The sequence below is a fragment of the Primulina huaijiensis genome, chromosome 3 (assembly GCF_012295235.1).
Source record: "Primulina huaijiensis isolate GDHJ02 chromosome 3, ASM1229523v2, whole genome shotgun sequence".
In the NCBI taxonomy this organism is placed as follows: domain Eukaryota; kingdom Viridiplantae; phylum Streptophyta; class Magnoliopsida; order Lamiales; family Gesneriaceae; genus Primulina; species Primulina huaijiensis.
Window position 1 is genome coordinate 17007657 of NC_133308.1, and position 13754 is coordinate 17021410.

At 31.9% G+C, this 13754-nt stretch overlaps 1 protein-coding gene across 1 annotated transcript; it reads left to right on the forward strand.

Annotated features, from left to right (window-relative positions):
• The first annotated feature begins 10444 nt into the window (after positions 1-10444).
• LOC140972517 (sulfate transporter 1.3-like) lies at positions 10445-12612 on the forward strand. The gene is made up of 8 exons (XM_073434932.1): positions 10445-10928; positions 11011-11059; positions 11163-11370; positions 11450-11624; positions 11796-11861; positions 11941-12054; positions 12136-12252; positions 12346-12612. Exons 1-8 carry the CDS (start codon positions 10542-10544, stop codon positions 12610-12612), a joined length of 1383 nt encoding a protein of 460 aa, XP_073291033.1. The 5' UTR covers positions 10445-10541.
• Positions 12613-13754: the final 1142 nt, after the last annotated feature.

Below are 13754 nucleotides of genomic sequence, written 5' to 3' on the forward strand. Positions count from 1 at the left end.
AAAAGCGAGCATGTTACACTTTAGCTTGCATACTGTGATCCTACCATCTTGCATGCTTTGTCAGTTCAACAGGACTGACATTAGTGTGTATGCCATTTTCTCTGAATTTAGAACAATTTTCCCAACCAGTCTTGAAAATTAGGTTCAGTTAGCTTGTTAATAACAAAAATAGATTATGTGATGAAATCGAAAATATACTGATATGGAAACAGAATAATTGTTGCTGATTATTTTAAAATAATTTTAAGTTATAAAATATGGATTTTATTTTATAAATCTTCCTCCCACTATTTTGACATTTCCACCACCCTCTGATGAAAAAGGGAAATCGTATTTCCTTAGTGGGCACGTAGAGTGCAATTAGCCAATTATAATCCCGAATAATATCAGCCAATTATAATTTCTAAAAGGTAGAATCCAATTGCATCCCTATGCAACCTCCGCGTGTTTTACCTCACGCTTAAAAAGGACCCAATAATATGACGTCGTTTATTTTCACGTGTCAAACCAACCCATCAATATTGAATTGTAGTGGACGGTCGCCATGAGTTCCCCCAATAATATGAGCCGAAGTCATTCCACTCAATTCACATCATATGTCCAGTGGAAGTCACAGCTTTCCGACGTCCAGGCCTCTCCAATAATATGAGCCAGACACTGTTCGCAGGTAGCGATCAACATGCAACCACAGTTTATGGAATGCAAGGAAAAATTAAACTCTTTTAATTTTTTACTTTTTCTGTTTGATATAAATTTTGAATCATATTCAAAATGATAGATTTTAATTTTAAAATTGTCTCATCATTTTATTTTATAAAATCGCGTGCCACGAGTTTGTATGTTTGCTGGATTCATGAAACTATATTATCTAATAATATACATACATGCATACAACTATATATCGTATATATATCATAATATGACATTCAACAATAAATAAAGATGATCGATCGCCAACACTATTAGATCCATGTGAGTCATACATGGATCCAAGTCCAAACCTAGGTAAATGCAAGGATGCAAATGCAACTATTACAAGAGCTTCAAATATTTTACATGTCTTCATCTTGCTCATCGGGCCCACCATCTTCCAGTCTTGATCTTCCACTATTTTTACTAATTACATTTAAATAGCCATGGCACATAAAGGATACATCTCATGGGGGTGGGAACGGACCATAAACCAGGCCCACTTTAATAATATCAAATATTAACAAAATAAATAAAACAGTAAAATATCCTAACATACACCTAACACATTGGTTAAGGCTCTCGATCATCCTTCATGCATTTAATATCAAATAATAACATCAATTAATTAAACAATTTAATTAACTGATAAATCATAGATCTAATAATTTTATCACTAACCACCACAATTATTAAAGCATTTAATAAATTAAATAAACAGCTTTATTTAATTTTCAATGAAATCAATAATAATTGATTTCTTGTAAAACTCATTTTTATCATAAATAATTAAAATCATATTCTAATTATTTATTTTACATAAAATTATTAATTTTTCAAAAATTAATTTTCCAAAAGAAAAATTGAACTAATTTTCAAAAATATCAATTTTGCCCAAAAATGTGAAAAAAAAAAACAGAATATATCACCCTATGCCCAAACTATTCAAGCCCATCATCCAGCACGGTTCCCGAAACACTCCCTAGCTGCCGACCGCGTTGCCCGCCCCGCTGCCTGAACGTTTCGGGCAGCAGAGAGGGCCTGTGCGTGCGCAAGCGCAGCGTCGTCCGCACGCTGCGCGCAGCCGCGCAGAGGGCTGTGCGCGCGGTCTTTTCGAAACAGTTCTGGGCAGATCCGAATTTTTTTAAAATTTCTAGAAAAATAAATTTTTATGGTGCATCAATTTTCTGAAAAACTTTCTTGTGTGGTTAGAAATAAATTATTCAATATGATTTAAAGCCATACGGTATAGAGAACCTGGCTCTGTTACCACTGTTGGATCTCGGTTTTCTCGTACCCAAATGCAGCGGAAGTTTTAAAATTTTTTATTTTATTTTGACAATCAAAATATATATGTTTGAGCACTCGTATGATTTTATGATTAAACATTCATAGGGCGTTAGAATGTTATATTTTTTGTGAATTAAATCACTTGGCTCCAGCTAATCCGGTATAGGAGGATATAGCTTTTTATGAATTCTCTACGAACTTTCTTCAAGAAAACTCCTTTCTTTCAATCCTTCTAATCATGTCCACGACTAGAAGATTCGTTCCTCTTCTAATTTGCACTAGAAAATTAAAAGAAGTTTTTACGTTGGAGATTAAAATAGAGAGACGGCTCAACCCCAAAAACAATTCAAGGTGGCGGAAATATTGAGATATTGGGAGAGAGGATTTTCGAAATCCCAAGGTGAGGGAGGCTAGGGTTTTTCAAAAATTGTGAATGAATTCTGTTTAACCTTAAGCTTAATACACATATATATATAAGCTTAGGGCCCATTAATTAAATTAAATACTTAATGGGCTTAATCAATTAATTATTATAGTCTAATTAGTTTAATTAATTAATTAATTTTTTAAAATCTAATTAAGAACCTTAATAATATGTATGTTGGTCTTGTACTCCTACAAGCCCATTATACATATACCCATTACATTTAATTTAAATCCCTTATAAATTCAACATTTGAATTTAATATTTAAATTATAAATTCAACTTCTTGAATTTATCACCTCCAAAATTTAATATTTAATAAACTAAAATTTTGAGCTTAATAAATTAAATTCATCATAAATTTTATAAATTCAACTACTTGAATTTATTATCTCCAAATTTCATAAATTCAACTTCTTGAATTTACTATCTCATAAATTCAACTCCATGAATGTATTTTCTCAAAATTTAATTATCATAAATTCAACTACTTGAATTTACTATATCATAATATAAATTCAACTCCTTGAATTTATTCTCTCAATGTTTTATATAAATTCAACTCTTTGTATTTATTATCTCAACGAAACAAAATAATCCAGTACTTGTGTGACCCTCAATGGTTCAGGGATACACATAGCCGTGAGTTCACAACTCTTTGTGATTCAGGACATAATCCTTTATTCGGGCTTACCCTAATTTGCCCCATTCTATGTATCAAAAATTAATCATGAGAATGTCAGAAATCATATTTCTGATTAAACCCATCGAATCATGGTAAGAGAATCTAGTAGCATCGCCCCATGATTCCCTAGGTGTCACTGATAGTACCTGCAAGAACCAGTCGGTTATGATTAACGTATAGTACGGTCCCTTCATCTCATATATCCCGATTGAATTTGCAACCATTTGTTCTTAATTCGATAACTATGTGACACATATAATAGTGGCATCGCATGTACTATTGGAGAACTCCTTCTCCAACGTACATCTCATACTTTGGCCAGAGACTCCATGCACTATTATTTCATCAGATCACATAGGATATCCACACCCGTAGGTGAGCGGTGAATCCCTGACTACAATGCACTGGCTCCTATATGTGTCGCAACTGTACCCAACCTCGCCACCTGATGACTCTCCTGGAGTCCGTAAACGAGTCAAAGCACAGCCTTAGCATATAGAGCCTCAGTGTTGTCTCGGGTTGTAAGGACTAATGGTGTACAATCATAACCACGGGCTTATCATCTCGATGAATGATAACCACCTGGAAAGTCTGAGGGGGGGTTTTTCGGTATAATCATCATATGACTACCCATATGCATGTTTGGACATCTCTATGCCCTTACCAAGAAACGCGGTACACAACATCAAAGATGCTAGTCTCAAGCTCAAGCGACCATTATCCATGTTTTAGGCGGCTGAATCGACTAGGAACAAATTTATATTATACAATGTTTTCAAATGAGTTTCAACGTCGAATTACGATTCATTTGTATTAAAGTATAATCAAGGTCTTTATCTATCTTGTTCACATGGGTATACAGATAAAGAAATAACAAACCATGAAAAGTTAAATTATATTAAAATAAATATTGTTTATTACAGTTGAGTCAATAAATTCCTTAGCCAACCGTTGGCTTACAGGGCATCTACTCTAACATTGATTGCATCGATCTTCGAGGACAGTTGAAAATCGCTACTCTGAATTTGTCCACAGAGATTAGATACAGAAGAAGTATTCATCTTATGAACATACTCTAGTCTTGTGAATATGTTCATGATGTGCTTCCTTGGAATATATTTGGATCAGTCGGCAGAGGAGTGATGGCAAATGAAAGATCTGGTGCTAGACTGGATGATTAAGGGTCTACCTGGTCAAGAAACAAAATCGGTAAAACATGAATGACTATCGCCGTACGAAACATTAATTAAAGAATTATTTGAAAAGCCTAGATTTAAGATTTATAAAATTATGAAAAATTATATTTAAACTCAAATAATTATTAAAAGTCTAAGTTTTTAATTTGGGATTTTTATATTAAGGTTTGGTTTAATTCGGGATTAAAACGCAGTAATATGTTATATTTAAAGAATAAATTAAAAGTCATCGATTTAAGCTAAATAAAAATATGAGAAAATTCATGTAAGCTTAACTAATTATTTGGAACATGTTAGAGTCAATGAAAATAAGAAAATGTCAAAAACGTGAAATTTTACGTCTAGGAGTAAAACGGTAATTTGACACCCGAAAATTAGTAAGCGTCATGGCAGTGTCCTGAATGCTGTTTTATATGCTAATATGATTATTTTTTAATGATTATGGATGTTTATGAATTTTTATATGTTAATATGTCAATTTTAAATGTTTATGAATTTTTAGGATGTTAATATGTTTATGGATTTTTAATATGTCAAAATGTTATTTTAAATGTTATGATTTAATATGTTAAAATGTTAGTTCTAAATGTTTATGGATGTTTTTATGATTTAATATACTAAAAAGTGTATTTATAATTTAATATGTCAAAACGTTTATTTTAAATATTTATGATTTAAATGTTATTTTAAATGTTTATGATGTTAAAATGTTTATTTTAAAACGTTTATGGCTTTTTATGATTTTTATATGTTAAAACGTTTATTTTAAATGTTTATGGATTTTTATGATTTAATGTTGACATTTAAAAGATATGTTGCATGCTTGGTTTAAAAGAAAAACGTTTTATGCATGTTTAATTTTTATTAAGTGATGAGAAAACGAAACGTTGACGGAAGTTCAGTAATTGTGACAAAATATGTTGGAGATATCGTGAGGGTTATGGTACCAGTGAGAGCCCGACGATCGTGTTTTCATTGATACAAATATGAATACGAATATGAATACGTTAATACGTTGGCCAAGGCTCATTTGATCTGTGAGAGTGTTGCTAATGTCCCCGCCGCCCAGTACTGTGGTATTATAAATGGATCCATCGTCCAATTCGAATACGAATACGAGTCACAATTATCGATCTGAATTCAACAAAAAGAATATGAATATGAATATGTTGATACGGATACGAATATGAATACGAATATGAACATGGATATGGATATGAATATGAATATGTTTATGTTGATATGAAATTGTTTATGAAAAGGTTATGAAAATTTTTTTGTTTAAAGTAGATGCATCATTACGAAAATGTTTATGTTTAAAGTTGATGCATCATTATGAAAATGTTTTTATTTAAAGTTTATGCATATTCATGAAAATGATATTTTAAGTACAAGTATTTTTCACTGTTGTATGTTATCTGTATATGTAGTACTTGTTATCAAGATTATAGTTTGTTGAGTCTTTAGACTCACTAGGTGTGATTGATGCATGTGATTATGATAATAATGTTTATGGAGGTCTTGATGGTTGACTTTGCTGGACTGAAGGTGCACATAACCCGAGGACCGACGCTAGTTTTCCGCACTAGTTTATGATTTATGATTTTAAGTTATGTTAAAGATATTTTTACTATTTTTTATTTATGAATTGAACCATGTCCTTTGAGTTTTCAAATGGTAGTTGGTTGTTTTATTTTANAGCACGTTTTAAGAAAACGAGTAGTGGACGTTTCAGTGAGCCTCCCCAAAAGGAAGAATATGTGAAATATAAGCTTAAGTTCTTAAACATCTAGAAACAAAGTTGAGTACATTTTACCATTCACTTTACATAGTCAAGTCATTATTTGAAGTGATCTTATATGTCAAATTGGTTTCTTTTCGCAATATTTTGTTAGCCAACTGACATTGATATTTGAGAATAGCTAGTTCAGTTTCTAACCAGACTGAATTATTTTTAATAAAGAAATTTTAGGAAGTTTTTATTAACTCCTTTTTAAGCATTTCAATCGATCCTGTCACTAGCCCATTTTAAAGTTATATTCTTTTTAAAATAGCCATTTTACTAAATTTTTTACAATATCATATTGCATAATTAAAAATGCTGAAGTGCCATTTTTTTTCCCGACTTTTTCTCCATCTAAATTCAGTAATACATGTAAAAAATTTAGATTTCATTATAAAAAAATATAATTATTGAAATATAATCTAATATTTTTACTTAAATTNAAAAAAATTAAAAACCTAAAATATTGATACAATTATTGACTGTCGGGAATGTGGAGACACAACTTTATTTTCTTATACTGCAACAACGCAGAACATCATACTAAGTAATAAGTCGACATGAGGAGTTGCACCACCTACTTGGTGTCAATACTTCGACCTATTAGACCATGAGTCTGAAGAGGAGCGTGTCTTACCGTTTGTGTTGTCTCATATCACTTAAAAATCAGTCTTATCTCAACTTGGTGCTATAATGCTATCACCACTAGATAATATTAGACTTATGCATCAAGATGTTGTATCTATCTCTTTTTATGTTTCACGCAGACAATTAGATAATGCAGCAACATTAACAGCTTGATATAATCTACTACAATAGCTTTCTAGTAGGTTACTCATGTCAATATTTCTCTCATTCAAATATGCTTAAACCAGCAAACAAAATATTAATTTTCATGTTGAAACAAGTATACATTATGACATCGTTTATTTGTCCAACATTTGACCAAGGTTTCATAATAATAATAAGAGTTAAAATAATTCTTGATGGGTATAAACAAAATTAATTTTGTTCCCAATTTATATTATTTTATTTAAATTAGGTCCATAAAAGGCCCAAGCCCATAAACCATAAAAACACTCTATAAATAGTTCAAAGTCGTTTCATTTCAGGATAGACTCTCGATCCCTCATTAAAATGCTCTCTTATTATGGGCAGTCGCTGACTTGAATGTCGGAGGAGCCCGATGTCTATGATACTTTGTTGGTGTCGAATGTTACGATCAACTACATTCCCTCGTTGGATTCATAGTAATGTCAGCCGTGCACCTAAATCCAACATTCTAGTATTTGCCTGAATCTTCCTGATTCAGGTAACACATTTATTTAGCTATTTCAATTCTAATATTCATTTTCATAAAAATAAAAAATTTATATTATTAATAATTTTCAATTTATTATATGAAATATACATATTATGCATAATTTATTATCACATCACATTAACCAATTGAAGTTATATTATAATATACCAAAATAACATTAAAATATTCATGCATAATTTCAATTTGTTTTACCGTGTTGGATATATGCTTTCTTAACAGAAATATAATATATAACGGAAAGTTATTTTAATATATTTGATATATTTAAACAAGTTGTTATTTGTCTTTGATTCTTGTTTAAATTTCAACCGGCACAGTACGGCAGAAAACTAAACGTGGAAAAAAGACAAGTTGCTCTTTGAAAAAGTCACCTGACCAATTATTTGATCAAACATAATCTGTATACTCACATTTTTTCCTTATTTTTTTAAGTAAAAAATAACTATATTTTTTCCCCATCTTGGGGCCCGAAAATGTTTGACTTTTTTTTATTTGCATTAAAGTTTAAAGTTTTAAATGTTTTCGGACCATTATTGAAAACTAATTACATAAAAAGGGGCAAATTTAAATATCAAAGAAAATAGGAATAAAAATTGTAATTTTCAAGGAAATACCAAATTAAAGGGAAGTTTGGGCTAATACGTGCATCTACGCATACTATAATTTTTTATGATTTGAGAACCTACCGGTACTATCTTTCGATGTGCATTATGTTAACCTCCGAGTTAATACGGTGTCTGAAAACCATGTAATTGAGGTAAATCACACTAGGTTAGCACTGGGAGATAGAATGGTGCGAGATGGTATTGGTTGAAAAAATCGAACTCACGATCATTGACCAAATGCTCACCAACTCAAACATCACTTTGAAGCCCCACATACTATCTTTTGTTAATTAGAGTGTTAAGATTATTTTAACATTGTTGGCCAAAAACGTCGTAAATGGTAACATCGTTTTTTGGTAAAATTTTGAATTTGAAAGTAAATCTTTCGTAATCTTTTTAGCCAAGTATATGTGAAGAAATCTTTTTAAATTTTATATACGACAACTCACAAAATGAAAATCATAGACCCCCGTAAAAGTGACATCGACTAGCAAAATCAAAATTGAGGGGAATATTCCATATTCTCTTGTACAACCACTAAATCCATTTTAGAAACATGAAATATTTGTTTAAGTTGTGAATTGAAATGTATCCAATATGATTTCGAAATCATTTTCAATCTTATTCGAATTTAATATGATTTTTTCAAATCCTTTAATTCGCGTGTAAGTAAAAGTAACCTTGTGTACTTACTTGTATATTGCAACCAAAAATATGGTTATGTTTATTTTCGCCCCTCAAAAAAGAAGAAAAATGGGATCAAAGATTTCTTTGCAGAGTTGAAATATATAATTATTTTAGATATTAATTTAATGAAAAAATTTTAAAAAGTTTCCAAAACTAAAAAAATTGGAACTATGGAATTTAGAGACATCCAAAATTAAATATTTTGGAGATTGCACTTCAATTTTTCTTCAAGAAATATAAAGATGCATTTGACCTCGTTGTTCAAAGATAAACCTCTATTCCTTTTATATATACTTGTAGCTTTATATATACTAGTAACAAAGTACGTGTGTTACAAGTTCGTAATGAACTTGAGTGCATTATGAATGTTGGTCATAAATTTGCAAATCAACGGAGACGCATAATTTTTTCACAAATTATTCAATAACAAATATTATTTCACAGTTAATCTATTATTTCAAACAATCATGGTTTAATTTCTCTAATATTTTTCTTGTTTTAATTTTGAATCATTCAATATCTTTTTTTTTTTATTTTTCCTAGTTCTTTGTTCGAGTAAATTTAACAATCACATCATCATATCTAATTTCCATGTTTCTTTTTCATAATTGGATTTGATGTTGATTAATCTCATTAATACTTGTCTTGTTTTTTCTTATGGCTTTATTTTGTTTATTTGAGTCGTTCGCAATTCGGGCCTTACTCTATTTTATTTCATCTTTTTTTTTTTTAAAGTCTCACATGGTTTCTCCATGTCTTTCACCATCATTGAAAGCAACTTCTTGATTCATTTTGTAAAAGTTAAATATATCATTATTAATATAAAAATATGTCTACCCAACAAAAAAAGTAGATGAAAAAACTAAAGAACATATATTAATTATACATAGATCAATCAAAGTAATACACATTAAATTAACACTAATATGATCTCGTCCATTTTGATTGTTTTGTGAAATCGAAGTACATTAATTCATTTGACTCAAAAAATCTCATTCACATGATAATGGAAATAATGATCAAAGTCTAGAAAAATTTATTTAAGTTAAAGTTAAAAATTGAAACTATACATTATTTAAATCTTCTTTTTGTTTTTTAAAATAACCAAAGTCAGAAAACTTACGTATCCAAAGTAACATATATAAAAATTATTGAACTTCGATACTCGAGATGTAATTATGTAATTAAATCATCCAACTAAAAATGAAGAAAAAAGAAAATTCGAAGTTAAATATCCCAAAAATAAAAAAAAATTACACAAAAGTACGATATAATAATAAATACAATACATGTAAGTAGATCTACTAATCATGTTTCCATTTAAATAGGATCTATACAATGAAAGGCCATTGTCATTCGTTGGTTATTAGCGAAATCTCGAAAACGTTCGAAATCAAAATATGATTTTCAAATTAAGTTTCGAATTTGTGGATGCTGTCAAAGGGAGTGATGATACCACATTGAACCTTGAGATTTAACCCTGGAATTAAACATTTCAACCGAATACAAAGAAAGAAATAAAGTAAAATTAAATAGGTAAATGACAAAATAATAATAACATAAAGCATATATACCAGAAAAAAATATAATGTATAAGAGCAATTTAGGGAAAAAAGGGAAAAAAAATAAAGAAATATACCGGTACCATACCATTTGGACAACATTTAGAAATCACCGGTACATCCACTTGTTCCTAGGAAACATGCAGGAGACGATTTGATGAGGATATTTTCTGATTATACTTTGGTTTTTAGGCATTCTTATACCAATAAAGAAAAATTCGATGTTAGAATTGAGGGTCAGGATCTGACTAGATCAACAGTGACCCGACATATAAATTAATGAAAATCATTCAAAATGTACACAATTTTCGTAATCTTTTCTGCTTTTCCTAGTTTATTTTCTGTTTTTCCAGGAACAATGAGTGCCAATCGTATCGCAGACGAGGCGGATATTTCCAGCGCCGTTTCTTCCAGTGGCCATGCTGATAGCTTGCCTTATGTTCACAAAGTGGGAGTGCCTCCTAAGCAGAATCTGTTAAATGAAATCAAATTCACCTTCAAAGAGACCTTATTCCATGATGATCCCCTAAGATCTTTCAAGGACCAACCAATTGCAAGGAAACTTTTACTCGGGATTCAAGCTATTTTTCCGATTCTCGACTGGGGAAGAAGGTACGATCTTTCCATGTTCAGAGCTGATCTCATTGCAGGACTCACCATTGCAAGTCTCTGCATACCTCAGGTATTTTACGTGCTTGAAACGTGTCGCCGCTGACTAGAATCCTTGGTTTTAATTCCTAACATGTCTCATCTTCACCATGTAGGACATTGCATATTCAAAACTTGCCAACTTGGATCCACAATATGGGCTGTGTAAGTTGTTCCACTGTATTTTCAAGATGTCTCCACTCCTTTTGACATGCAAATGAGCTTTACTCGAGAAACTCTTCTCAATACTTTCCATCAAATTGTGCAGATAGTAGTTTTGTTCCACCCTTGATATATGCCTTAATGGGGAGCTTGAGATATATCGCAATCGGCCCCGTGGCAGTGGTGTCTCTCTTACTGGGAACATTGCTTCAGAAGGAATTCGACCCCGAACTACAAAAAGTAGAGTACCAACGTCTTGCGTTTACTGCGACATTCTTCGCCGGAACCACTCAATTTGCACTCGGTTGCTTCCGGTATCGTTCTTGTAACATTAACATCTCTAAAAACTTCAAGTCTGGTCATCATCAACTCCTGACATCGGTTCGGTTTCAGGTTGGGTTTCTTGATTGACTTCCTATCTTATGCTGGCGTCGTCGGGTTCAAGGCAGGAGCAGCCATTACCATTACCCTTCAGCAGCTTAGAGGTTTACTAGGAATGCAGAATTTCACCAAGAAAACTGGCATAATTCCCGTGATGAAATCTGTGTGGAGCAACGTGCATCATGGGGTGAGATTAGATTTTTCACACATCACCACATTTACCACAATCCCATGTCCAAATAATTTCAAAATCATACAAGTCTGCCTCTAAAATCGCGAATAGATATCTGTCGTTGGTCTGAACTTTCAAGTAGCGTATGTGATGTTATGATGCTACATGTTTCAATTTGTACTGCAGTGGAACTGGGAGACAATCGTAATAGGAGTCACGTTCTTGGTTTTCCTACTACTTGCCAAGTATATGGTATGTTCCACAATAAAATTTCTAGAGTTCTCACGGTTTTATCATAATATTAATTCCCAACAAAATTTTCTTGGCTCAGGGTAAAAAGAACAAGAAATTATTTATGATAGCTGCCATATCTCCATTGATTTCAGTTGTCATTTCGACTTTCTTTGTTTACATCACCCATGCAGAAAGGAAAGGAGTCCAAATTGTATGTATTTTGACGTCGTCAAATTTCATATAAATCAGACAAGCAAATATCTAACACACCAACCTTCTATCCTTGCTGAAGGTGAACCACATTACAAAAGGCATCAACCCTTCATCGGTACACCAAATCTATTTCACCGGCAGCCATGTCGCCACAGGTTTCAGAATCGGTGCGGTGGCAGGGATGGTTGCACTCGCTGTAAGAAAAATATATATGCACAAAGACACAAAATCCCTATTAAATTCGAATGTCAGAGCCGGACCTCATGGTAACTTGAATAACATATGGCAGGAAGCTGTAGCGATTGGCAGAAGCTTTGGAGCGAAGAAAGATCATCAAATCGACGGAAATAGAGAAATGGTAGCATTAGGTTGCACGAATATCATTGGCTCCATGACATCTTGTTTCATAACAACAGGCAAGTCAAATACACGAAACCACCGGTTCATAATACCTTATGATACACATACACTATCACAGTGTCGGACATGCAATGTGGCATGGGACTCAAGGATATTGCGGAGCCACAACGTGCGCACGGTTGTTGCGACTATTTAACATATACATGTTTGAAGGTTTTTATAAAAAATCATTTTCTATAATTTCTTACTCCTTGTTTTATGTTAGGAGTGAAGATTTCAATCTTAAATCTTGAAATGGTATACACGTTTTAGTTTCTTACAAATATTGTAATATTAGATGGAACATTCAATTTTAAAATCTGAAAAAAAATTGAATATTAAAATATGTTCAACTTCATACTTCTTTTAAAAATTTTGATACATTTTCTCGATGTTATTGATTTTTATTTTCAATGCCAATAATATTTAGGTTTATATGCAGTATCTTCTGCATATGATATCAGGTATTACCATAGCTATAGTTTTTTTTAATACACTTGTTATCATGCATACCATTACTTATAATATTTGGAATAAAGATGTTAAATCCTACACTAAACTATATTTATAATTCAACACTATTCACAGGATCGTTCTCGCGTTCTGCTATAAATTATATGGCTGGATGCAAAACGGCTATGTCAAACATCATAATCTCGTGTGTCGTGTGCCTGACTCTACTTGTGATCACTCCATTATTCAAGCACACCCCAAATGCCATTTTGGCTTCCATCATAATATCAGCTGTCTTAGGATTAGTAGATTATGAAGCCATGATTTTAATATGGAAGACTGATAAATTCGATTTTATCGCTTGTATGGGAGCATTTCTTGGCGTCATTTTCTCCTCAATTGAGATAGGCCTTCTCGTAGCGGTTGGTGCAAACAGCTAATGTTCCATATATGTATATTTTTTGTCGTTCTTCTTCGAGTTCATTCAATCATAGGAATTTTTTAATGTCAATTCAACAGGTTTGTATCTCTTTTGCCAAGATATTTCTCCAAGTTACCAGGCCAAGAATTGTTGTACTAGGTAAAATTCCAAGAACTACAGTTTACAGAAATATGGAGCAATACACAGAAGCAACAAAAGTTCTTGGTGTTTTGATTGTGAGAGTTGATTCTGCCATCTATTTTTCCAACTCCAATTACATAAAGGAAAGGTATAGATCCTTCCTACCCTACAACTGATTTCGAATCTCACGAAAATGTACGTACGTATATTTTAGTAAATATCATGTATGTGGTGCTCGAGCGAGAAAAACCACCTGTCATGATTTATTTTGCAGGGTATTGAGA